At 33.1% G+C, this 27,568-nt stretch overlaps 1 protein-coding gene across 5 annotated transcripts; it reads right to left on the reverse strand.

Annotated features, from left to right (window-relative positions):
• Positions 1–14,478: 14,478 nt before the first annotated feature.
• Positions 14,479–25,885, reverse strand: LOC108321450 (paired amphipathic helix protein Sin3-like 4). 5 transcript variants are annotated; one of them, XM_017553200.2, is made up of 26 exons: positions 25,655–25,885; positions 25,486–25,530; positions 25,302–25,384; positions 25,089–25,164; positions 24,352–24,504; positions 24,032–24,218; positions 23,791–23,889; positions 23,514–23,678; positions 23,107–23,434; positions 22,529–22,665; positions 21,694–21,769; positions 21,580–21,609; positions 21,190–21,443; positions 20,934–21,088; positions 20,654–20,781; positions 20,285–20,539; positions 18,742–19,419; positions 18,207–18,274; positions 16,751–17,383; positions 16,523–16,623; positions 16,293–16,431; positions 16,054–16,206; positions 15,754–15,917; positions 15,561–15,666; positions 15,218–15,377; positions 14,479–14,998 (listed from the first exon to the last, which is right to left on the reverse strand). In XM_017553200.2, the coding sequence occupies exons 4-26, from the start codon at positions 25,160–25,162 to the stop codon at positions 14,847–14,849; spliced, it is 4,395 nt and encodes a 1,464-aa protein (XP_017408689.1). In that variant the 5' UTR covers positions 25,163–25,164; positions 25,302–25,384; positions 25,486–25,530; positions 25,655–25,885; the 3' UTR covers positions 14,479–14,846. The 5 variants fall into 5 exon arrangements, with proteins under 5 accessions (XP_017408689.1, XP_017408690.1, XP_052733783.1 ...); XM_017553201.2 differs by having other exon boundaries at positions 25,681–25,843; XM_052877823.1 differs by having other exon boundaries at positions 21,580–21,606; positions 25,655–25,843.
• Between the last annotated feature and the right edge of the window lie 1,683 nt (positions 25,886–27,568).

Here is a 27,568-nt window from a genome sequence, read left to right on the forward strand (position 1 = left end):
GACAAAGATAGAACGAAAAGGAATTTCGATTCGGTGTTAAATCAATGATGGAGTCATGTACATTCTCCACTAATGTACATCGTAGATCTTCCTCAATGGCTCTGGTTGAGTCACGTTTCATTCGAGCACCTCGTTCTGTCCCACGTGGATTAATATAAACCGTTAGACATAGATCGAACTTGCCACTACATTAATTTTGAATGCACAGAATCCATATCCCACAACAGGAGAATTTTTGTTTCGTTCTTATGATTAAAAGTACTTGAATTAGCAGACCTTGTCCCCTGCTAAACAAAAAATTACTATGTTCTTCTACCACATCTTTTCCTCTCTCTATACTTATCTCATTTTGTTCTTTTCAATTTAATATTATAAATTGGATTATTTATTATTATATAATTCTGTAATTTTTATTATTTCATTTTATCAAATATTTAATAAATATGTTAACTTGAAAGTGAACCATAATATAGAGAATTATCTCAGAGATTAAGAAACAAAAATGCAAATAATTAAGGAACTAAAATTACTAAAATGATTAGTATTAAATATGTTTATAGTTTAAAATTAGAATTTATCTATCAAATTTTATATGTTTTAATCTTTAAGAATAAATTAATATAATTCTCTTAATTAAAAAAAATTAACATGTTAAATTCATATTTAAGTTTAAATATAAAAACAAGTAAAAAATATAAAAGTTATATTACATGACTATATATAACCTATATCAAAATTCATATAGGAATAAAAGTTAACTAATAATTTTATTACCCAAGGTTAATGTTATATTTTTTAATAATAAAAATTAAAAATTCTACTTTTATTAGACTATATTGTAGTTACTTTTTCTAAAATATATTTTAACTGACTAAAAAAAGCTTATAGTTTGAAGTAAATATATGACTTAATAGTCTTATTTGTCTCTAATTTTGTTCGATTGTGTCAATTTGGTTCTTATTTTAAAAAAGTGGCAATTTAGTCCTGACTTAGTATATTTTGTGTCAACGTCGTCCCGTTCGTTAAAAAGAGAGAAACAAAGTTAATTGATTGATGACATGACAATACATATTGATAACATGTCATTTTTAGACTTAAAGCGTGGTGACGTGTTAACTAATTATAGTTCGAGGTGGATAGTAAAGATTGGATGTTTGAAATTGGGGAAATTTTGAGTTAGGGCAGAGGCAGAGGGCATTTTGATTTGTGCGAGAGAACATAGTTCTTCACCTACATTGCGAGCACAATACAATAGTGAGTGTTGTTGATCTTGTTTGTCTTCTTTTTTCTGTTGTTGTTGTTTAGGGTTTGGATTTAAGTGTTGTCTGTTGGTAGCAGCGTGATTGTTCGTGGTTGGCAAAGTGGTTCGTGGTTGTTGGTGGTGGTTCGTGGTCGTTGTTGGTGGTTCATGGTCGTCATTGGCTCGTTTTGGCGTTGGGGTTGAACTGACAATGTCTTTGAATCAATGTTGTTCGTCTTGCTCATGGGGGAGCTCTCATGTTGCTTCATCCGGAGGATTCATTAGAAGCCAAATATGCCATTGTGGGGAGGTTGTTGTGTTGAGAGTGGCAAAAATTATGAAGAACAAGGGGAAATAATTTTGGGGTTGCCCTAATTACAAGGTTTGTAGTTTAAATTTTTGTGTTAAATTATTTTGGTGATTAATGAATTGTTTATGGTTGGATAATTTGAACAGCGGACAAGAAATGAAGAACTTCAAGGATGCAATTTCTATAAATGACGTAATGAAGATAATGTAGATGATGTTGATGGCACTATTGTGAGGCAAAGAAGAAAGATTAATAGCCTGGAGAAATCTGTTATGGTTTGTAAAAATGAGAATAAAATTTGTGGTTGAAATCACACATAAGCATAAGCAATAATATAGAAGATAAGCACATTGAAGTTTAGATTGAACTTGAAATGCACAATGAATATACATCAGGTAGAAGTTGACAATAAAATGAGAAGGTGGTCTTCAATACAACCATAAGGCTAAATATCAGTGTCAAGTGGATGATCTCTGGTTGAGAGGGAAAATCAGAAAGTGGACTTCAATATACATCATTACAAGTCATCAAAGAACTCATCATCATTAGAACTCATTTATAGTGGACTTTAAATGCACATTGAAAATAGAAACTGGAATTCAAATTCAGATTCAAATCATTGAATGTACAACATTCTTGTTCATGGGCTGTAATCAAATTACATATAAAGTTCAAGACCAGGATTCAAAATCAAGTTCTTCTAAACTAGGCTGGAATCAAATTAGACACAAAAGTTTACAAAATAGATATTGAACCATTCTTGCTCTTCAAATAAAATTGCATATAAAAGTTTACAAAATAGCCAATACTAGGCTGTAACAGAGTTGAGATAAACATTTAGTGAGTTCTGAATAACTTCTAAACTCTTGTTGTAGTTGGCTAACTTTGTTGAAGTTGGCATTGAGTGAGCTGGCTTGATTGAGATTGACTTTCTTTTTGGTTTGTTGGAGTAGCTTGTGGGAAAGTGCATGGCAGCATGGGATTCTTGATACAGTCCACTTTTTGCAACTGCATTCAACTTTATCTATGTCAACCACAAACTTTTCACCAATGGTTGAAGTGTGTCTGATCTCAAAAATTTGAAGTCCAGACCAACTACAATGATAACCAACTTAAGTTAGTAAATAAATTAAAACATAAACAAGTTGATATTCTGATGTAGTGATGTGCATATACCTAGGTATCCAATATTTAGTCACGTGTAATTCCTTTTCAAATCGTTTTTTAATCTTTGGGCAAAGACAACCTTCACATGTACTTATTTTCTGTCTATTTGTTGCCCATCTCTTCATGAGGTACATACGAATGTCTTCCATCATTGTGATGATGGGCTTACTGTGACACCCGGGCACGGAGACGAGGGCGGGGAGTGACGCCGGTGCAAGAAGCATGGTGCAGGGGGCACAGACAAGGAGCGGCTCCTGGCAGCTTCGGGTGGAAGGGGTACATGGACGAATCGGACATACACCGGAATGAGAGGGATCTGGAGACTGTATAGGTATGAGACTATACGGTTGAAGGATAGCTTAAAGGAATTGATTTGATTACTCATATCACCAAAATGCATTTGCTTTTCGGTAGCCTGACTCATAAGAACTCCATAGTTAAGCGTGCTTAGCTTGGAGTAATTCTGGGATGGGTGACCTTCTGGGAAGTTTTCCCAGAAAGTGTGCGAGTGAGGACAAAGCATACTGGAAAGCCTGGTGGTGATCTGTGGGGGCAGTCGATGGTCCCTGTGAGTTGCCATACCTTGGTGGAATGGCTATCAAGTATTTAAACGCATCTGGATTGACATCTTTAATTTCTCTCATCATTGTCTCCCATGTTTGAGGATGTGTTGATGATGCTGCCTTCCATAATAAACGTTTTAGAATTTGGCCAGGAAATTTCTTCCTAAAATTTGCATAAATGTGAGAGGAGGAATAAAAGTGGAAGGAGTTAAAAGCCGAATGGTATGAAAATACAAATATCGAACGATATGAATATACTAATATCAAACGGTATGAATATAAAGCACATGAAGGTTTCAAAGATAAAAAACAGCAATGGGCTAAGTTGCTCATTCCCATCTCTTGCAACTGTAGTTAACAACTCACCTCCATATTTTCCTTTTAAGAAACACTCATCCAAACCTATAATAGGACTACATGTAACAAAGTTGTCCTTACAGTCCTTCAAACAGACATATAGTTTCTTGAATATTGGAGTGTCCTCATTAGGTTCAACAATAAGTTTGACAGTTGAACTAGGATTTGACCGAAGCAACTCATTTTCATAGTCATACAGTCTTTTATATTGTTCTTTAAAATCACCTTCTATTTGTTTAAAAGCCATTGCTTTTGCCCTATAAGTTGTAGACCGAGAAAGACCAATGTTCCACTTCTTAGAAACTTTGTTTTGGAGGTTATACAGATTAATATTGGAATTCTCTTTTATGGTTTTCTCTAACCTCCCACTCAACCATTTTGAAGTCATTAAACGAATGTTAAATTCTCTATTACATGTGTGCTTATCTATAATTTTCCTTAGCTGCCGTGTATTCTCAGCTGCCTTATATGCACAATATGCATACCATGTACATTTTCCTTTTGCCCTAGAACATTTGACACAAACTCTTCTTTGGTTATTTTTAGGTTTAATAGGTTCGGAGATCCCTATATTTGCGGGTTTGTTTCAATTGGATCCTCCAATTTTGGAAGTGATCAATTGGATCCCTAATTTGGTCAATTTGATTCAATAATAGCATTTTCGTTAAATACAGTTAACGACGTTAACTTTTTTAAGCTGAGGCATCCAGGTCGCACCATATAGGTAGATTTTTAACATTTTTAATTGTTAAATATATTAATTGTTAAATATTAATTGTTTAACATAATTTAATATGTTTAATAATTTCTCTACCCAGATTCCTCCTGAATATGGCACCTGGCAGCACCTCCAGTACCTCGCCGTCTCCAGCAACGAGCTCACGGGAAACATCCCTCCAGAGCTTGGAAACCTCCCCACGCTTCACGAGCTCTACTGTGGAAACCTCACTCTTCCTCTTCCAAATCCCCTTCTGACTTCAAACCTTCCTCACCTTCTTCTTCTTTTCCATTCTAATCATATTATTTTTACTTTTCTCAAACCATGGTCAGCCATTCCAACAAAACAACACCAACAGTAGTCGTCACCTAGTCTGCGGTGGGCGTCGCTTTCTCTTAGGAGGAGCTTGTCCAGCGGGCTCAAGGTATCGCCGGTGGTGGTGGACTCCGTCGCAAAGAAAAAGATGGCCACCATTGTCGCCGGGATCTCGAAGGTCTCCGATGCGCTGGTTGGGTCCAAGAGTGCGAGAAAGAATTAGGATGAGCAACCCCCAGCCACGCCGATTGAAACTGAACACAAAGAAAAGGGTGGTTCTAATTTTGCAGAGAAATCCAATTTTGCAGCTATGGGTATCACCATTCATGAAAAGGGTGGTTCTAATTTTGCAGAGAAATCCACCCTCACACATCTCAGCCACTTCCTGTGCCCCCACTGCAAGAAAAACTCTGGAACCTTGAGCCCTTGCACCCTTTCTGGTTCCTCTCTTCGGCCTCCATACCTACACCACACAGAACAACAAAACCGCTCATCAAGCTTCAGTTTTTCACCATACAAAAAAAGGGGGTTTGTGTTCTCGGACTCCATGCAATGTTGACCACTCAAACCCTTCTCTGCACGAGAGAACACGATTTTGACAATCTTGGAGCGCAAACAGAAACCAGAAATGTCAGTCAGTTCCAACAACGAGATTGGAGTTGGGTGTGGGAGGGTGAGAAGAAAGTTTCCCAAAGAGAGGAGAAGGTGAGGAAGAGGAAGGGGAAGTGGAGAAGGTGGTTTCCACACAACGAGATATTTCTAATTATATATTATTAATTTTTTAACATAATTTAATAGGTTTAATAATTTCTAATTATATTTTCATTTATTAATATATTTAACAATTAAAAATATGGTGCCACCTGGATGCCTCAGCTTAAAAAAGTTAACGTCGTTAACTGCATTTAACGAAAATGCTATTATTGAATCAAATTGACCAAATTAGGGATCCAATTGATCACTTCCAAAATTGGAAGACCCAATTGAAACGAACCCGTAAATATAGGGACCTCCGAACCTATTAAACCTTATTTTTATACACTTTTAATTTCCTACCATTTTCTACTCCATAAGTACTTATTGCTTCTGTAAAATCCCTTTTTTCAAGGAAGTAGGTGCTCACTTCCCATTTATATTGTTCCATACTTTTGGGCATTGAAAAAAATCCCAAAATCCCCATACCCATCTCTATCATCATCTGTGTTATCACTTCCCACAACACTAGTCAAAGTGTCAGATTCCCAATCACTTTCAGATAAACCCCTAGGTCCACCAATTTCGACTTGGTTAGAAGCTTCAAATATATCAAATTCCACTTCATCTCCATGGTCAGTCAATCCATCCTCTTCGGACCCATTCCAACTTCTAACATCATACTCATCAGCTTGACCCTGTGCCTCCACACCATCACCCTTTACCTCAACCTCTATATGCCCCTCTACATTAGCCTGCCCCTCTAAATTCACACCAACATCCATGTCTCCCTCCCCATTTGCCTCAACCTCAGGCTGAGCCTCTTCTTGACAGTGTGCCTCAAAACCATCACCCACAACCTTAGCCTCTACTTCAGCCTCTGCTTCAAGCTCTGCCTCTACCTGTCGCTCTACATTCACACCAACATCAATGTCTGCCTCCCCATTTGCCTCAACCTCTGCCTGAGGCTTTGCCTGACCCTGTGCCAAAAAACCATCACCCTCTACCTCAGCTTCTACCTCAGCCACTACCTCAAACTCTACATCAACCACTACAACATCCTCTTCCTCTAGGTGTAACTCAATTTGTGGTTCACCAACCTCTATCTCAACTTGCTTTTCAGCACACTCTCTTTCAATTTCGGGTTCAGTAAAATATTCCAACATATGAACATACTTAGGCTCACAAACCATGTGTATAACATAAAGGTGAGCTTCACCATTCAACATAGCAATATTCACCAGATGACAAACACCTTTATCATCAGTTAATACTTCCAAACAATCTTCTAACACACGACCACGACCCAATAAATACCACAACTCCTTTACATTTCTATAACCCATCTCCTTAAGAATGGAAAAAATTTCAAAATAGCTCCAACGATCTGGGTAAACTTTTAAAGTTGTGGTTTGACCATAATGGTATCCGAATGTCCCATTATTCTCAAATCTACTCCATGGTGAAATACGACTTCAATGTCTGAGTTGGCCATCTCAACTAATATGAAAATTGTTGACAATTAATCTATTCTTCCACAAAATTGACCTAAAGACAACATAGTACTATAGGGACCATAAAGACAACATAAACACACCAATAACATACCATAATCAAGTAAAATAACTTCCTACTGAGACCATAAAGACAATATAAACAAAGGAAAATCATAGTTAATGGGGGACCACAACGACACTGGAATACCACAAGAAAACGAAAATCACAGTTAATGGGGGATAATAAATAAACAAACCATACCCACAACAAAGCAAAAGTTATGGAGGACTACAGGGAAAGCAACGAAACACAACAAAAGCTACATACACGCACCTTCGAATGTCGCTTTTCAAAAAACCCCACCAACACGATCTCTGCAATTGCATGTCCAAATCCCCAAACAAACTTCAGTCAACCAAATCCCAATTAGCGTAAGAGGAGTGTGTGTTCGCAATGAAGGTGAAGAAATGTGATAACGATTCTTTCTTCTCTCGCAGAAATCAAAATGCCCTATGCCCTAACTTAATTTTTCTCCAAATTCTAAAACTCAATCTATAAAATCCACCTCAACCTTTCATTACTTACCACATCACCACGCAGACAACCTAAAATTGACATGTTACCAATTCATACTATCATATCATCAATCCATTAATACCATTAATATTTTTTAACGAAAGAGACAACGTTGACATAAAATTTACTAAGATAGGACTAAGTAGACATTTTTTTAAAACTAAGAACCAAATTGACACAACCAACCATAGCTCGAGACAAAAGAGGCTATCAGCCTAAATATATCTTAATCTTTCAACAAAAATTAACTTCCGCTTTTAGCTATTATTTTTTCCAAAGTTTGACCATTGAAAGATTCTGTGTTGTTTTGTCGCCGGCATCTTTAACTTAAAAAAAAAAGGAAACTCTTGCTTCCAAAACTGCAAACGCAATTCGTTTTACCTCTCTAAAAAAATTAAAAGGCATTTTTTTATTGGTAATTAAAAATTTATACTTATGTTCGCAAGGAGTTTTTTTTTTCCCAATTTTCTGTGCAGCATTTTGTTAAAAATATATGAACGAAATACATCTTATAGCTTTCATCGTGTTTTGGTCTCTATAATATTTGTGTAATGTGTACAAAAATCTATGGAAAAAGTAGAATATCGATAATTTATTTTGAAAAAAAGTATTATAATGCATATAGTCATGACAAATAAATAAAGTTCCAATGTATTCTTAACTGCTTCACATCCTATGATTATTTTATTGGAAATAGGAGATATAAATTAATCACACGAGTCTTATAATACTTCGGTTTTTGTATAATTGGTTAGTGTGATATATAATTTTAAATTTTAAATTTAAATTATAAAAATGAAAAAGTTGTTTTTACTTTTGAAGAAACTACTTTTTTCAATGAGTTAAAGAAAAATACTTTTAAAAAAAGTTTTATAAATTTTGTGTTAAATACTTATATATTTTGCATATTATGCACACATAATTATAATTATGTTATATGGCTCGTATAATAGTGATGACGAATAGATACTTGGAGTTTGAGTAAGTTATTAAATCAAATATTTAACTTTGTTCTATGCAAGAAAACTAAAAACTAAAAAATGTGGATTTGAATGACTTTTTCAACCAACAATTTAGTATAATTTGTTTTGCTTAGTTCAACCAACCTAACAAATTAGTTCGACAATCTAACATCATTACAAAATCTAAACGTAAGGAATTTGTCCTTATTCATGACAACATTCAGGTAAGCTGACAGAACAACCTCACTTCACTAAAAAACTTAAAATATGTAATTTTTGTTTAAAAATGTCTTAAAAACAAAGGAAAAAAAATAAAAATACATTGTTTTCGTATTATACTATATTTATTGTTAAAACGAGGTTTAGTCCTTAGCAATAGCTAAATTCCACTAACTAAATAAGTTTACCTAGTATTTTCCAAGTCATCTTTTAAATCTAAGTAGACTTATGTTCATCTCTTCTAACAAATAATCAAAATATTCTTTCAAATAAATCTTTTCAAGTTCATCTCACTAACCAAAAAGATGTTAAAAGGATATTTTTTTTTTACTATTTAGAGATGTTGGTTTTTTTATGATGTTATTGTTGAAGATGTATTGAGTGTAGCTTTATTTGATTGTTGTTTATGTACTTTACACAAAATACTCACAATAATTTATTAGTTCAACACATAGCCTAAAATAAAAGAAATTGAAAGAAAATATTTATATAAAGCTAAATATGGATAAAGAAGATTTTTGAAAATTTTTTAATTTATTAAGCTTTTCTATAATTAACTAAATTGTCATGAGAGGTTTGGAACTAAGTAATCGATTATATGTTTTTATAATCAATTATTTTAGAGAAATATAATAAATATTTTTCAAGATTAAGTTAGCATAATGGATTAGCAACTTGATTTAATCAAATAAATGTGTTAATACCTATTTTAAATCCATGTTTGTAAAAAAGTCTATAAAAAGAGACTAAATCTATATCTTTGAAACAACTTTTACAACTATATAGAGCAAAATACATTGAGTTAACATAGCTATTTTACACTTTTTCTAAACTGCTTTCAAGAATAGAAGGTTGTACTGAATTCTTAGTTTTATGTGTGCTTTTTTGTTGTGTTTTTGGTAAATTCTTTTCAATTTTATTGTTGTTGATTTGTTTCAATGTTATTTTAGGGTGTTAATTAAGCATATGTTCTTTTAAGCATATGTTCTTAAAGTTCGAAGTTTATTATTTTATATAGTTGCTCCATTGATTTTATTTTATTTTTAACTTAAGGAAATTAAAACATTTCAATTGAATGATTTTGTCAAAGATGAATATCGGCTTCATCCAAAAGTTGGACTCGCTAGTTACAAAATAATAAGATATACACTTTTTAAATTTAAACCTTTAAATAAGCTTCTAAAGCAGTGCAGACATTAAAATGGGTCAAATAAAACCTATTAAATAAAGATTATAACAGGTAAAAAATGAAGTCAAACTTTACATTTTTAACCAAGGTTGGATTTAGATATAATAAGAGTGGTGATTTATTCATGTCACTAGTTTTTCCTACATTTACTCTACAATCATATAAATTAATATTTATTAGTTCTATAATAGATATATCTAATGTATAGAGGTATCGAGATATATCTTTTCATATATAAATAAATAAATATTGGTCTTACTTCAGACCACATATGTTAAGCCATTAATTTAATTACTATAAGAATGTCTTATCAGTTCAATTAATAATTAATTGGCGTCGCCAATTTCTTATTGACCCAATATCCTATCCAAATTGATCCCTAGTGGAAGAAGTACTATATATAATAACACATCTATGTGTTATATTATAATATTAATTATTTAAATTTATTAGATATATATTTGTTAAAATTGTTTGCATTGACATGTATTTAATAAATACATTTAATAAATAAAGTACAATGATTTATTTGGCAAAGGGGTATAAACTATTTATTAATTTTGAAATATTCTTGACAATAGTTTCAACCTTTTACAAATTTATGTTATGATGCATAACCGTCTGTGATCAAATGACTGTAAATTCTTTATTGCTTACACATAGACTTTTCTCTCTTTTAAGTCCTCCATGTTGTGATATTCAGTAAATCCTTTAGAAATAGAAGGACATAACCCTTATAAATAAACTTAAATTTTAGAGATTCATTAAAATCTTATTTTATTAGTTTTGGGTTTAGTAATATTTGATTTGATTTTGATAGAGATAAAATAGATATAGGTAATTTTGATTTTTCTTTTATTTAGAAGAGTATTATTTTATTTTATTAATATAAGATAGAGATAGATTTGGTAGATTTTATTTTAAGTTAGTTGATATTCTATTGTTAGTTTTTATTATTTGTACTTGGCCCAAGACCCTATTTGCACCTCTTTAAAGGTTGCCAAGGTTCAATGAAAAATAACCCGTGTAAATTGAAGAGTATTATTATTTATGTGGGTTACGTTTTTCCTAATAGTGGTATCAGAGCCGATGGTTTCTCTTGGTGACTGGCTCAAACGATTATAATGATCTTATACCCAAAGTCTTCCTGGCAAAGGGTATCCAGGTAAGTTTTGTTAAGATAAAAATTTGAAGGAGAAAGTGGCAGATCAACTCGACAGAAATGAAGAGTCGCTGTCTGCCAGTCGAGTTGTGGAGAAGAGTTTAAAATCATTGATAGATGATTTCGAGAGTTTTGTGTGCGTCGTCGAGGAGTCGAAGGACCTATCAAAGCTCATGGTTGAAGACTTTGATCAGGTTCTGGAGGCGTACCGGCAGCGGAGATTTTAGCCACTAGTTCAAGTGCTTCAGGAAAAGTTTCACCTGAAGGGGAGCCTAGTGAAGGAAGGAAGAATTTAAGTTTATGGGGGAGTTTGTTGGGATAAACTTAAATTTTAGGGATTAATTAAAATATTTGATTTGATTTTGATAGAGATAAAATAGATATAGGTAGTTTTGATTTTCCTTTTATTTAGGAGAGTATTATTTTATTTTATTAACATGAGATAGAGATAGATTAGATAGATTTTATTTTAAGTTAGTTGATATTCTATTGTTAGTTTTTACTATTTGTACTTGGTCCAAGACCCTATTTGCATCTATTTAAAGGTTGTCAAAGTTCAATGAAAAATAACCCCAGTGAATTGGAAAGTATTATTATTTATCTGGGTCACGTTTTTCCCAACAATACTTTGCTTTATATATTTAAAAATAATTATATTCTACAATTTCAATGAGACGATAGGTAAGGTTGAAGAGTAATTTTTCTATTATATTTCGTGATCTTCTAATTTTAAAATCTTTTGATATTACTCAATTGGGAAAAAAATATTTCTCATATATAAATTCTTTGACAATTTCCAGATTTTGGATGGGTTATGAACAATATTAATAGTACGTGGAAGTTCTAATGTTTGTGCTGACTATTTTAGAGATAATATATATAAATATATTGATAATTTTTGTTGTTTTTTAGAATGCAAAATTCTTTATATATTGAAACCATAGTTATTCTTATTATTGAATATTTTCACGATATTGACTTCAAACATGCTTGATTATAAAATGATTGTGTACACTATTATGTTAAACTTTTTTTTTATTCCTCATAAATAAATTTGACTTGTATACAATTAAAAAAATAAAACTATATAAAAATGATATGATATTATGATATCTAATATTACACCTAATATTTTTCATAATAAGCATTGATTTTCTGTGTTAGGAACTGAGAAAAGTTTCTTATGTATTTTTTTTTTAGATTTTATTTGATCAGAATACTTTTTGTTTTTACTTCGAAATAATATTTTCTTTTTTTTAAGGATTAAATATGTTTTTCGTCCCTTAAGTATCACATGATTTTGGGTTTAGTCTCTATTCAAAACTTTGATTCCTTTTAGTCATCATAGTTTTGAAACTATTACTATTAATCCTTAAAATTGAACGGTGTTAACTTTTATTTGATGTGGCAAACGACGATGCCACGGCTTATGCCAGCTTGCCTCTTTACTTTCTGCCACGTTGCTTGTGCTTGAGAAATTCATTCATCTTCTCCAGCAGAGCAACCACGGTTTCGCTTCTCATGCACCATCACCTAATCGCGTAACACCCAAGCCACAGATTAAGCAAGCATCTCCATTCTTCACCTGCAAAGAATTCAAACAGCGAAACCCTTTCTTCTTCCTCACGAGTCATCCATGACATTCCCAGAATCACCTGAAATTCAAACAAATCCAGAAAACACGAGCAACCCCAATCGCAAATCGCACCGTGCAGGAAGACGCACACTAAGTTCGCTCCGACCAATCGAGAACCACAATCAAACGAAATCCCAAATCGCGAGTGCTGTGACGAACCCTAAATCACCTAAGCCTCTCCGTCGTCGCGCCTTCATCTCGCTAGCTCCCCTACAACGACGCCATCCTCCATCAATGCCACCTTCAACGCGCAAAATCCTTGCAAGCCACGACATCCTCCCTCACATCATCACCGTCATCTAGATGCACCATCACCTGCAACAAACCTGCAAATCCAAAAACACAGCAGAAACTCAATTCCCCCACCTACAAGGAGCAACCCTTCCCTTCTCGTGTTCTTAGCTCATAAGGCGTAAGATAAAAGAGCAAAATCATGGCGCAAATGCAGGGTCAAGTTTTCCCAATCTGGCAAACCCTAATTTAGGGTGGAAAGGGGTTGACACGTGTCAGATTCTTATTGGCCAGATAAAAAAAAAACAAGTGAAGAGAGAAGTTGGCATATAAAACGTGGCCTCACCGTTTGCCACATTAAACAAAAGTTAACGCAGTTCAATTTTAAGGACTAATAGTAATAGTTTCAAAACTATGAAAACTAAAAACAATCAAAATTTCGAGTAAAGACTAAACCCAAAATCGTGTGATACTTAAGGGACGAAAAACATATTTAACCCTTTTTTAATAACAAATAATTAACACATATTAGAATGTCAACTTAGCTACAATATCATAATACATAATACCTAACATGAATATAAGAAAATAACATAATTTCCTCTTCAAAACAAATATTCCAATTTTCTCTCTTCTGTTTTCTTCTTTGTAATTTTTTTCACTTCTTTTCTAGATAAAATATTTATAAAATATATGAGGATTATTCTTTTCATTTAACTTTTTTTATTCTTTTGGAATTAGTCATTACTAATTATAAATTATTGTATCGGCATAAAAAAACTTTATTCTCTTGTCTTTGATTATAATTATTTTAAAACTATTTATTAACCTTAACATTTGGACATACATAAACGAATGTAATTATTTTTTTATAGGATGATTAAGACACATATTTCCTCTTTATAACACGGTTTGTACATTCTCACATATTTCCTCTTTATAACACGGTTTGTACATTCTCACCGCCATGAATTCAAATACATGTAAACTATAATATCGCAAAAGATAATACGATAAATAAAAATAGGTTTAAATGCTTGAGGTGAATTTCTATTTAGTACTCGATTTTAAAAATAAAGACATTGAGTTCCTATGTTATGAAAAATATATGAATAAGGTCTACAAAGAAAGAACAAGTTCAACAAATCATTAAAGAAAAAACTGAACAAAAGAGAAAAAAAGCTGAACAGCAAAAAAAGAGAAAAAGTACGACTACATTAGCATGAACTTAATGTTGTTGCTGTCAACTTAACGGATAAAATCTTATTCATACACTTTTCATAACATAGGACCCAATGTCTTCATTTTTAAAACCGGATACTAAACAGAAATTCACATCTTAACATGAGAACGAAGTAAGCATTTAAGCCATAAAAATATATTGTAATTTAGTATTTGAAATATGATCATTACGACTAGTCTAAAAATGAAAATACAAATTTCTTTCCCAAAAGTCGTAATAACTATTTCGATGCATCCATATCACCTTTAATAAAGCTAAGTGCATAATATAGATGCTAATATATGGGTATAAAATGAACTTCCCTCAGTGGCTTTGTATGACTAAACATCATTCAACGGTTTCTAAAACAATTTTCTTTAAAGAAAACTGTATATTGATGATATAACAAGTAACAAATTAATTCCAAATGGCGAATGAAAAGTGTTATGATATAGATTATACATGAGCTGACATGATTTCCCCAAGATTCCATTACATGTTAAATTATTAGAAGAGAATGAGAAAGAAGAGGACAAGGGGAAAGCAAACATCAGTATCTAACAGGTGAACCTGGTTCATGCACTACGCAATAGAATGTGTGGGCAAATTGCAGCCACCTAATATTTCATAAAATGAATAACCTCAAAAAAAACTAGTAGCCAGTTAAAGAGAATATATAAAACTTATTACGATGGAAAAAAATATGGATGAATGGAAAGAAAATATCCTTTAGTTTTCATCACAAGTTACCTCTATTTACATGATTCAAACTCATCATCATTCACCATGTCAGAGTATACTACAATCTTCGTACCTCGTCTCCTTTCTGTATTGCCTTGTTTGGTTGAAAGATGCAGAGAATGCAAGCAAGATGAATTTCTGAAATAACATCCAATTTCCATTTGGCACCTCTGCCTGCCATTGATGCATGACCAAAAACACTGATTGACAACAAAACAGAAATTAATACATAACTTGCTTACAGAAACTTACCAACTAGGAAAAAATACAGAAGCATAAAGACGTTTAGATGAAATATAAATATTATCCATCCCGTTTACAGTTTGATATTCATAGAAATGAAACTAATTCTACAACTGGAATTACATGAAATACTTGAGTACAATCCAGAATTCAGCAATAAAAGGAATATCACATACCATCTCGGGCTGAAAATGAATCATAGTCAATTTGAAAATAATTTGCAAACTCGTTGTTCTCTGCTTGAAGAAATTGAGGACTTTGATTGTTCAAGGCATGAACTGCTCTGATGCAAGGACCTCCTTTTTTTTCTTGTTTGATATAAAAGGTCTTCAGTGTCTAAAACGTATGAAACCTAAGATGAAGCATGTTCCCAGGAAAAAACAATGGAAATTCAGAAACACAGTATGCACATATCAAATGGATGGTATTAACAAGATGAGAAAAAACAAAATGTATTTAGAAGGATTCAGGCAAGAATTGTAGTATTCATAAAACTTGAAAATGTAAATTATGGAATACCTTAGACGAATTGCAAGCTATCTTACACTCCAGTCCATTGACAATTTGTAGTCCATCCATGGTCTGGCTTGAAAATTCATCACCACTGCCATTCTTGCGCTTATTCCTGCAAAAGTAAATACACCGAAATAAATACAAATGTTATCTGAGCATTGGCATGCTACGGAGCCAACAATTCTTATTTATCAAATACCTCTTCAGGTAAATTCCAGACTTCTCCTTTTTGTCTGGGACAATAGATAGGAAGTCATTGTGCAGATAGGCCGAAAAATTAGGGTCCATTGATACAGTAGTCACTTCAGGTTTATCAAATCCATAGTCCATCAGTTGAATAGACAATTGGGTAGGTGAAGGTGACTGCAATGGGTATGAAATAAAACTAAGATATAGAACATACAAAAGCTTTAACCAAAATTTCATTACAAAGTTCAATAAAATACATACAATAAAACATGACATTAAGAAGCTGAACCGAGTTGATATAAAAACCTACACATTCAATACGATATATGTTCTCATCATGAAGAAGAACACGAGCATTTTCATGACAAACTAAATCAACAAATCTTCCAGGTTTTCTTGATTTTTCGTATGCATATAATTGAAGCAGCTTGCTATCCATCTCATCAGCGGCAACAGCTTGAAGCTGAAAGAAAAAGGACAATTTTTCAGGATTATAAAGAGCAGGGAATGGCATGGTCAAGGGAGAGAAAGGAGGTTTTTACACGTTACCTGTTTAACAAGTTTATATATCAACTTATCTAATGTGAATAAGACATATGATTGAGTTCCAATAATAGCTCGACAGTCATCCTCAAATTTTGTACTATCAGAAGAACCATCTAGTAAATTGTAGAGGGCGTTTAAAAACCTGTAGCAAAAAAGTCACCGTCAATCTTCGCATAGATAATTAAATCTTCAAACTAATAATAATGGTGTGACATTAAGGTATATTTACCTACCTGCCATATTGATCAGTAGAGTCTGTATCATTTGAAGCCCTCCACTTCCTTTCAGAAGACGATGAGTTAACCTTTGCAGACCGTATCCTCTCATACAATGTCTTCCAAAAGTAGTAAAAGTAAATGCAGGATAAGAAATATAAATTAGGTCTTAGTGAAACCACTGGTTAATCTGCAACCATAACCTTAAATATATACAACTGCTAAAGAAAACAAAATCATTAGTACCTGATGGAGTCTAAATAGGACATAAAAGGAATCATTTCCATAAAAGACTCGACCAATCCTTTCTTTCTCATGCAACGTCGGAGGAACATATTTTGCCAGAGGCTTTACATTGACAAGAAAGCGTTCTGAATATGGCAATGAGGCACAATCCCCTTCAACATCATTGGCATCAGCCATTCCTTCTGCCTCACCTTCACTCTCAGCCTTGTCATCATGATCATGACCGCCGTCCTCCTCATGTTCTCGAGAACACTCCTCACCATCAGCAGACTCTGTGCCAGAAATATCTCCATTTTCTGAAGCATTTTCACTATCCTCTAATGATCTATGGGGACTTTCTTCTCCTTCATCATCAGCATCATTTTCTCCTCCTGCTTCACCACGAACTACTTCCCCATGTCTGTTTTGGTATGGTTGGGAAATGTTACTATCGTTTCCTTTATGAACTGCCTCCGAACTAGTATGTCCATAAACTGCAAAATTGTCCTCTTCAAAGTCTCCATTAGGTGATAACTCACCCTCTTCTCTTTCACATCTGAAGTGTCCCACAGATTCTTCCTGATGTCTGTGAACTTTAGATTCCTCAATGATGGCCACATTTGTTGATGTAACTGGTCGTGCAGAGTCAGCACCCTAAGTCAGCACAAAATAGAAAATAAGGATATTATTTCCAATAGTTTGCACTGTACAATCCAATACAATATGCAGAATTTTTAACAAAACCGAGTCTGAGAAGACAAACAATGAGGGAGGAATTGAAGAACATTGACCACAAATTAATTTTCCTTTAGGTATAAGTTCCAACAGTTACGGGTCTTAAAATGACATCAGCACATCAAAACCTAATGTTCAGTTGCATGTAGACTCCATCTATGTCTTGGTGTCATGATATGAGATCAAATTAAAAGAAAAAAAAAATGAGATGCAACTCAAGCTATTATGAGAGTTACTGAGACCTTCATCCGCATGGTGACTACTTTTCTTCAGTATTGCAAGAAGATAAAAAGTCATAAAACAAACGAGATTGCAATAAAGTAGCGGCTCCAGGTCTATAAGCTAAGTAACTTTAATTGCTAGTTAAGTGCAAGACAAAATGTCAATCAGACGAATGCCATAAAAAGAAGAAACAAAGTCATCTCCTCTCATCCATATAAAGCCATCACATGTCCTTCCAAATCCAAACAATAAAGGTTTATTTGCACTGTTTTTATTTTCTTACTTGAAATTAGAAGTAAAGACATAATAAAGACAACTATATGCCATCAGTAATCTGGAAACTGTGACAACACTGAATATTTAAGGTATTTCACTTGGAGCATTTAACTGGTTTGTTACTTGAACAAAAGTCTACGCTAAAAGTGAATCAAAAAATTAATCCTCTTCAGAGGAATAATATCCATATCCATTTTGAATTGAAAATGGACTTAAATAAGCTGAACAGGAAGTTAAGTCATACCTCTAATGAAGCTAAACCAACTCCTACGGAAGATATATTACCAGGTCTTGATGGAGTAGCAGCAAGTCCTTGCAGAAAGAAGAGGTATCTCAGAGTTCCATTCATCATCAAAATATAAAATAAAGGAAAGGAAAAAACTAACAAGGATCATGAAATTGAGATAAATATCACCGATATAAAAGGGCCAAGACTACTATGCTAATTATTATGCAAAATTAAAAACACCCATAATTAATTAATATTCAGAAGGCACAGCCTTCAAACACACATGTCAATATCAACAAAAGTCAAAGAGTAATTAATCCTCTGAAGCCTTCAAATAACTAAGAATGCACAAACAGAAATTTTGTGTTCTTCATTTTAGTAGATTCTGCTGCTGATTTCTTAACATGTTTCCATAGGGTACTTTATTTGTCAATGAAACCACAATAAAATAATAATTATTATTATTATTATATGAAGATGTAACCAGTATTAAGATAAACGGAATCATAAGAATCAAGTAGTGTGATCATTCTTGAATCAAGTTGTCAACCTGTTGCGTTATCCACATTTGTACTTCTATTATTTTGTTCCCCACCCGAGGATAGTGAGACATCAGCATTCACCAACCGTTCAGTGGAATGATCTTGCTTATTGGCTCTTGATATTTCATCAGGTATAGATGCATTTATATTCATTTTACCCTGCTGCATATTACTCCCTAAGGCTTCAGTTTTTTGTGCAAAGCTGTCCGAATCAAGATGATTATCCTTTTTACCCTTAGCATGTCCACTTGGTTGCCATTGTTTGCAGGAATGAGATTGCTCAAATGGAAAGTTTTCATCCCCATTTCTATTTATGTTTAAATTCTTAGGATTCATTACAGGACTACCATCACCGGCAACAACTTCAGTGCTACTTTTGGCAGACTTATTCCTATCCTTGACAACATCTTCTGTATCCTCTGGACCTTGGGATCGAGACGGAACTCCAAACACAGGTTCTAAAAATGTTGTCCAAATCTTCATAGCTTTATCTAACTGTTCAGTTGTACACATTTCTCCACAAGAATATTTTATGAGTTGATACAGATCTTCATGGATCTCTGGATCAGGATATGCAAATTCCAAGTGAGGAATAATTGGCTGTCTGTTTCCAGCAGCAATTGCAAGAAGAACGTCGTCCTCTTTTCTTTTCTTCTCACTAATTTCTTTGATTTCAGCCAGTAAGACTGCAAAATGCACATCGAAAGCAAGGAGTTAAGAGTTAGACCTCAAAAAAATAAAAAAACTCTTGTAACATGACCTCTACATATTTCACAGTTGAAGTTCCACTGAACTTGAACAAAAATAAGCCACTCATACATATTTCACAGTTGAAGTTCCACTGCGCTTGAACAAAAATAAGCCAATTACTTTTGTACAAACATAATTTATACAATCAAAGCAAATGCATGTCCTGGTACATATTATCTCATAAAATTGCTTTCAGACAAAGGCATCAGGCAAGAAAAGGGGTACACAAACATGTGGAAGAAAATAGAATGAAGATGATACCTCACATGGTTAACCTTTTTGAAGCCATAAGAAATAATTTATTTAAACAGTGAAAAAAAAAACTCAAATTCCACGTTCTTGCAAGACAATGTAATCCTATGATGCTCGGACATGCCTCTCAAACCGCTTAGTACATTTTAACATAAGCTATCATATCTTTATATAATGAGGAATTTTTTAAAATTATTAATTTGTCTTTAAATGAATCTCAACTAAAATGTCTTTTTCAATGATGATGATCAAGGGGATGTCTCAAATGAATTATATCCTCTTTTCACTTTTTGGATGTTAGATAGATGGATTAGATTTATTTTTGTACCAGGCGACAATATATTTAGATTATTATATTTGACTAACCTTTTATAGATGATTTTGAATATATAAATATTGGTTGTTAATTTAAATAATTCATAATGATCTAATATACAGATTTGTGTCCCCGTGTCCCACATTTTGGAGACTACAAGTTTTGAAGTGTTTGTGTTGTGTCGTGTCCAGTGTCCGTGTTAGTATCCATGCTACATAGATGCAATATTTTACCTTTAGTGCTCAAGCTTTTAGTATCCTGCTGCTTAAAGTAAAAACTACGATGATCAAGTGATTTGTGGTAGTTCTTTGCATATATTTCAGCCCAAACTTTATTAAAATCAGCACGACACCTTGCCCACTCATCCTGTTTCTGCTTCAAGCGGGTTAATATGACTGGCAAAGCTAAAGATGCATTCTTCTTTAGCACATCCATTACATCAAGCCCGTGATCACCATATAGTCTTTCTATGCATCTAAGATTTAGAGCTAAAGGAAAACAACAAAAAAGTTATATTAGAACATGGAAAACATCAAGAAAATACCTTGTACAACATATATGTACTTTGACAAATTTGATTCATCATGCGGAAAGCAAATAACCTGTCAAGTGCTCCTCAATACGAATTGGACTGTCTCCTTTAATTATATTAGCATTAATCTTTTCTAAAAGTTCCTCAACGCGCTTAGTTGCCACATTTACAGACTCTAACAACATGTCAAGTTCAAACCTGCCAGCATAAAGTTCAAAAAATATCAGCCAGTACAAGCCGAAGATAACCTGCAGAAATCAATCTTTGAACATTCTACTGACGTCAAAACTAACCAAAAAGTAGAAATAAGATCATAACCAATAAAATATAAATTGACAGTAAGCTCAAACCTGTCATCTTCACATCTAAACAAACTCTCCTCATACTGATTTTTGCGCATATGTTTAAAGGAATAGTCCTCACTACCGGAAGTAACAGACACCCAGTAATCATTCAACACCTCTGCACCAAGCTCTGTTCTCTGGCTGGCTGGCGGTATTAGGTACTGTGTGAGCACAAAATAGTACACATAAATACAATCAGAAAACTAGAGATTTCATTAAGAATTAAAACATGCTGAAAAGAAAGAGAGTAAAGCAACCATACATTTTTAGGAAGAAGGCGATAACTAGGAGTGCATTGTTCACAGTTGGAAAGATCCAGTTCACTTATAGGCTTTCCTGAATACTTATCTTTGCTGGCATATAAAGACATCTTAGGAGCAGAACCATCCTTGTTAGCAGTTGCATTGGATTTGTCCCTTTCTCGACGATCCCTTTCTTTCATCCCATCATCCCTATCACGGTCCTTATCCTCTACCTTCATTGGTTTCGGTCCATGTCCTTCATGCCAAAAGGATTCTGATGAACAAGTAGCAGTCAGATTTTTTAGGACATAACAAGAAGCTTAAAATGTTCATGTGGGCCCATGCAGTATAAAAAATAAAAGGGGGGCCCCATCACAAGATATCAGAAAAATAGAAAACATGTTACTTACTTTTTTTCAGAAGACTAGCAAGGAATCCTTCTGCATGAAAAACTTGATTAGAAATAGTAAGACGAAACATAGATTTTGTAGAAATTGAAAATTTAATTTAAAGTTGAACATTACCATTCTTTTCACATTGAGTCAAAAATTCATCAAATCCCTCCATAAGGTCTGCATGATTTCCCAGCAAATTGCCCACCTAGAAGAATAAACCACTAGAAGTTAGCAATTATACAAAATAAAAGCCCTATAAAAACATAAAAGACAGTCACATCAAGCTAATAACGACACTAAAGTGAATTGAGTGACCTAAACTATCATCAATAAAAGATAAGTCACTTCACTATTATTTAACATTTCTTATACAAATTTACTTTAATCTTTACATATTCTCAACATGGAGGATTTTGGAGCTTGAGTGTATTTAGAAAGCTCTTTCTAAAACAGATGAATAATATGTTTTGTCAAGGGAGAGTAGCAAATTATAAACCTAAAGTAATCTGTGATATTGAAAATTAATCCTCTTTGATGATGGATTTGGAGTTGCCCCCAAATTGTCTGAATATATTCCAGGAAGACATATGACAAAGATACACAATAGCAGCAAGTAAAAAGCATAGTCCTTTCTTTAGAAAAGAATCACAATTAAGTCTGTGTAAAAGATCAATGGTTGTATAAGAAAAATGAAGCATGGACACCCCTCTTGTATGAAGTTTTGTGTACCGACACCTCCCAACACTTCTTTAAGAGTATCAAACAATTCTCATTAGTTGTCCAACTAAAAAAAAAAAGACCTTGTAGGATTTTTTCCATTCGCCTATAACCAATTTTTCATTGCCATTACCATAGTTCACCATCAAATTATTTATTAAAGGTCAATGTTCAATGCCGGCCAAATTAAATTCAGTATAGATTTTGGCAAAATTAGAAGCTATTAGAAGCAGTGTATAAACCATACCAATGATTGCAATTCATGACGGGCAATTATTTCCTTGCAGTAGATGTTTAGGCACTTCAAAAATTCCTGGTAATCCTCGGGACTTTGTAATTTCTCCTTCACTTTGTCAAGGTAACCAATCACTGGACTATACATACCTGAGTGACATAGTTTTAACCAATAAAATGAATTGTAAAAGGAAAATAAAGGAATAAAATTACTACAGAACAAATAATTGAACACTAATAAACATTGGACAAAGGATTTTTCTTCTTGCAAGTAAAACATGAAAAAAATATTATAACTTACATAGCCTAACAAACTTGATATTAAATTTAAAACAAATAGCATATCTGAATCGTAGATAATTCAATCAACAAAGAGATAATATATCCTACCTTATATCATTATAAATGGCAGTAAATGAAGACTTTTTTTTATTAGATATTTACTTTTTCAGGTGTCATTCGTTTTCTTCTTTTTTATATCAAATTTTAGTATACTTTATCATTGATATAACCTTCATTAAAGTTCAAAAAAATTGTCTGAGAAGGTAAGAACATTTCAAAATTTAAAATCAAAAGCAATGATTTACGCACTTTTCAAAGAACTTTTATCGTCACAAGCATATGAGACAGGGTGCATGCCAAAATTTTCATCAGTATCATGCATCAGTTCAATGCCAGAATCTTCAGCCCTACAAGCAGATTTCCGCTTGTAAGATAAATTTTCCCTACTACCATCATGATCATAATCTCTGTCATCCCTTTCCCGCTGTCTCCTGTCTTTCTCTTCTCTACTTTCCTTTTCCTTCTCACCACGCCTCCTCTGATCCTTATCAGCCTTGATTAAACCTCTGTCATGTTCTGGATCAAGATGATCAGCACAGAAGTCATGATCACCTTGTGAACCAATGTTCCTCTCTCTCTGACATAAATATAAGTTAAATGTCAGCTTCAGGACCAACTATAAAGTCACAGGGACATAGGCTTTCAAAGACATAAACCTTTTCAACATGCATTTGCCTCAGTGTTGGCATTGCAGAGCTCCTATCACGAAGCAGAGGATTTCGAGTAGAAGCATAGTGATTAAAGGCTGTTCCTGAAGTATCAGGAAGAAAATGCGTAAACTCCTCAAGAAGGTCTGCATGGTCCTGGAAAAGTGCAGCAACCTGGAGAAATCCAATATATGATTAAAATGAGTGTTTAAAGGGTTAAAAGAAACCAAATTTGCCAAAGTGTAACTTGATAAAATAATAGGCATAGACAACAGACAGCACAGACCTCCTCATAAACCTCAGTGATGGACTTAGTTTCCTTTCTGTACATATTTAATATGTCTAGAAATGACTTATAAACACTGTCATTGCTTTGAAAGCGAGTCTGCATGAGAAGAAATCAACCAGTCAGATTCAACAGTTAAGGTATACATATGAATGGGAAGACATAAATAAAATTATCAATCAGATTCAACAGTTAAGCTATCCATATGAATCAGATTTAATCAGATTCGCAATGTTTTTACCTTAATCTTGCCCACAAAACTTATGGCTTCTGCAAACTCAACAGGCTTCTTTTGGGGAGGTTGTTCATCCTCCAATGGAAGTGTAATTTCATATCCCTTTGGTAAGAAGGTGTTAAATCCCAAAATTAGATCTTTGTGCCCTTTAAACAGCTCCTTCACTCTTGCTATGACACCAGTTGTATCAATTCTACAAAATTAAGAAAAGAGAAACAAACAAATTTCAGCTCGCAGATATTAGATCCTCACTCCTAAGAAAATATAACAAACAAAGCAAATGACAAATTTTGGAGTTGGGAAAATGTAGTACAACGTGATCAAACCTTTGAGCCTTGAAATCCTTCATGACTTCCAGAAAGTCATCATACTTTTCCCTCTTATCTTGAAACATATCCTTTACAGCCTTGAGATATGCCAAGGCATCATTTGTGGTTAGTCTCTGACCACCACCACTCATCATCTGTGGTTGCCCCGAGCTTCATCACATAAAATTTCAAAAAATTATTTGAGGCCATTGGAGAAGTTGATGAAAGAGTATATAGCACATTATAACACCATTCAATGTAGAATGTGGCAGAAGGGTAGACGATCTACTATGACACGATTGAATCTCAAATGCATTGAGATATTATAAATTGCACTCACTAGAGAAGCTGCTTTGGTTTTGCAATAATTCTTCCCTATTATTTATTTATATTTCGTTCTCTCTATCTGGTTAACGCCTGTGTGACATTTTATTCACAATGTAGAAAACTAAAGAGAATCTAACCCGTATAAGTTTCAATACACAAAAATTAGCTTGCTGAATAATGCAGATAACTCGAGACATTATAGAATAATCTTTCAATAACGACTGTCTCACCAAGTCAAACCTAAAAAGAAAAGAAAATAACAGAAAAACAATTGAACCTTCACCAGACACTAAACTTGCAGAGCAGGTGATAAATACCAAATAACGATAGTAGTGCAATAAAAGGTGAAGATACAACTGTTTCATCAAAGCAAAAAATGGTAATTCAAACAAGAAATTGAAGAGAAAAGGAAAACAAAATGAACTTACGGTTCTCCTCTAGAAGACACCATAGGCCGTTTATGTTGTGGACTCATATAAGCATCATCCCTTGACCTCTTCATTCCTATGAATAACAATAATAAATAAAATCATCAGAGAAAAAGCGTAAAACAAGATGCTTTCAAACTCACACAGATTGAAAATCGTAGAAACCCAACTTTCACATTCGAACAAAAGAAAACAGCATGAAGCAGATCTAACCGTAGGGAATTCACAAAGGCACGAAACACAAGCAAGATTTCCAGCCCCGAATTGCAAACAGATCACCCGCGAAGAGCCCAATCCTTTAAAAGAAAAACAAGAAAGCAAAATTTGCATTACTTCAATGAAAAGCAAACGTGGCGATAATTTGCAGCACAGAGAGAGGGTTCAAACAAAAATTTACAGAGTGATTGTGAAGTGCACGAACTGCAGAGTCCTCCGCAACAAGCTTTTCAACAAACACACGGAGCACACAAAATGATAGATAGATAAGAAAACCGTAAAGAGAAAAAAATTGAAAATTAAAAAATATTGAATCTTCCAGTAACAGAGAGAGAGGGAAGAATCACAACCTCAGACGATAAGCGAGAACACAAACCTTCAGCAGCTGAGTTTTTCACTTGAAAAAATTGAAAAAGAAAAAGAATTTCCTTTATTTTTCTGGGTGAAGAAACAGAATGTGGAGAAAGAATGAATAACATACAAAGGGTGAAGGTGAGAGAGTTCACAATGTGATATATACGTATATTTATATGGGATATAACATAACACAAAAACACTCCCCAAACCAAATATTAGCGAACTATATATTTTGGCTGTGGTGGCAAACCGTATTTTTACGCTAAAAAGGAATGCTACTACTCCCACTGCTATATATTTTATTTTACTTTTTATTTATTATAAAAAAATTCTATATCACTAATCAAATTTTCGTAAAAGATTAACCCCATATTAGATTTCAATTTGGAGAATATAAACACATTCATCCAATAAAAGATAAGACATGAATTACTTAAACGTAGGATTTACCTAGTAAAGAATACTTTTGCACCAGATTTATTTCTTTTTTAAATATTTTTCTCTTTTTTTCCGTTAACTTTTCTGATATTGTGAATTTAAACTAGGGCTAAACAAAAATCTGAGAATGGCAATTTTTGGCCATGGGATTGGCGGTGACACAGAGGGGTAATTAGGTTACTTACCACAAAAATAATTGAAAAAGAATAATACTGTCAGCGCTGGTTGCAAATTAGGTTTATAGGTTTTGGGGATTAGGGTTTATTCGCGGTGCGATTCAATGAATAGTTTGGCTGTGGAAGTAATTTCACGGATCTAGTTTTAGTTATATATGGAAACAATCTTTTATCATTACCGATGATTTCGGATGTTGATAAAATGGATAAAATATATTTTTTAACTTTTTAAAATACTGTAAAAATAGTTTAAATGTATTTTCAGTTCTACAATTATGCTTTTGATTGGTTTTTGTTCCTTAAAAATATATTTCTTAATTTCAGATGATTTTTCAACACGTCATTGATAATATCCACTATGAAACATAAAAAAAGTAATCCCTATGCCTAATGTAATAAAATATATTTTAAATTAAAAATACTAATATTAAATTCTTATTTAATTCAGTCAAATATTCATTATTAATATAAGTAAAAATTTTAGTACTTTTTCAATAAGTTAATAAAATAAATATTTAAATATTTTATTTATTAAATGGAGTTATATATAAATAAAATTATATTAGAAATAACATATTTTATAAATATGTCTTTGTAACTTTTTTTCAAGAATTTCTTTACCTTCTTTCTAAATGCATGACTTTACTTCTTCTCTTAAGCATATTTAAGTATTTATGTGTTTCTAACAGCAAAGGGATAACATTTTCATATGATTAGTTTTTTTAAATAGAGTAAGTTTAATTTTTATCTTATTATAAAGTTAAATTTTAATTTGGATGTAGGTAGACTATTTGATTTTTCATGTGGTCTTAGAGAGTTTTTTTAAAAATTCATATTTTGTTGTGATCATAAAGATATGTTTGAAATTAATATAAGCTCTATTTGTTTTTTTAAAGTATTATATGGAAAGTAAAACATAAAAGATACTTGGAGTTAAGAACTTTAAAAGAGGTAAGGGAAGTCTTTTGTGTTTTTGCTATATGTGGTTATGCTTATTCTATCTTAGTAATGTTAGTGATGAAATGAGTTAAATATAAATGAAATTATGAGGTAGTTATTCCTAGGTAGAATCACTACAATGAGTTGGTTTTGTGTGTAATGTATTGACGGTGGAAGCTTAAATGAGATCATCTTGACTCTAGTAGTAATTAGATTTATATAGATGAAAATAATTAGTGGTGAGAGTCGAAAGAGATTCATATCTAGAGTGTCAACAATAGTCGAACTAGTGAAATATAGAATTTATCCTGTCATGCTCTATGAATTGGGAGAAGCTCGAACATTTATAGTTAT

Source organism: Vigna angularis, chromosome 1, assembly GCF_016808095.1.
Source record: "Vigna angularis cultivar LongXiaoDou No.4 chromosome 1, ASM1680809v1, whole genome shotgun sequence".
Classification (NCBI taxonomy): Eukaryota; Viridiplantae; Streptophyta; class Magnoliopsida; order Fabales; family Fabaceae; genus Vigna; species Vigna angularis.

Excerpts from the sequence above, each read along its gene's own strand:
- LOC108321450 (XM_017553200.2), bottom strand. The coding sequence starts at position 25,162 with ATGAAGAGGTCAAGGGATGATGCTTATATGAGTCCACAACATAAACGG. Across the intron at positions 24,505-25,088 it reads GTGTCTTCTAGAGGAGAACC|CTCGGGGCAACCACAGATGA; the intron begins GTAAGTTCATTT and ends TATGTGATGAAG. Across the intron at positions 15,918-16,053 it reads ACATATATCGTATTGAATGT|TCACCTTCACCTACCCAATT; the intron begins GTAGGTTTTTAT and ends TACCCATTGCAG.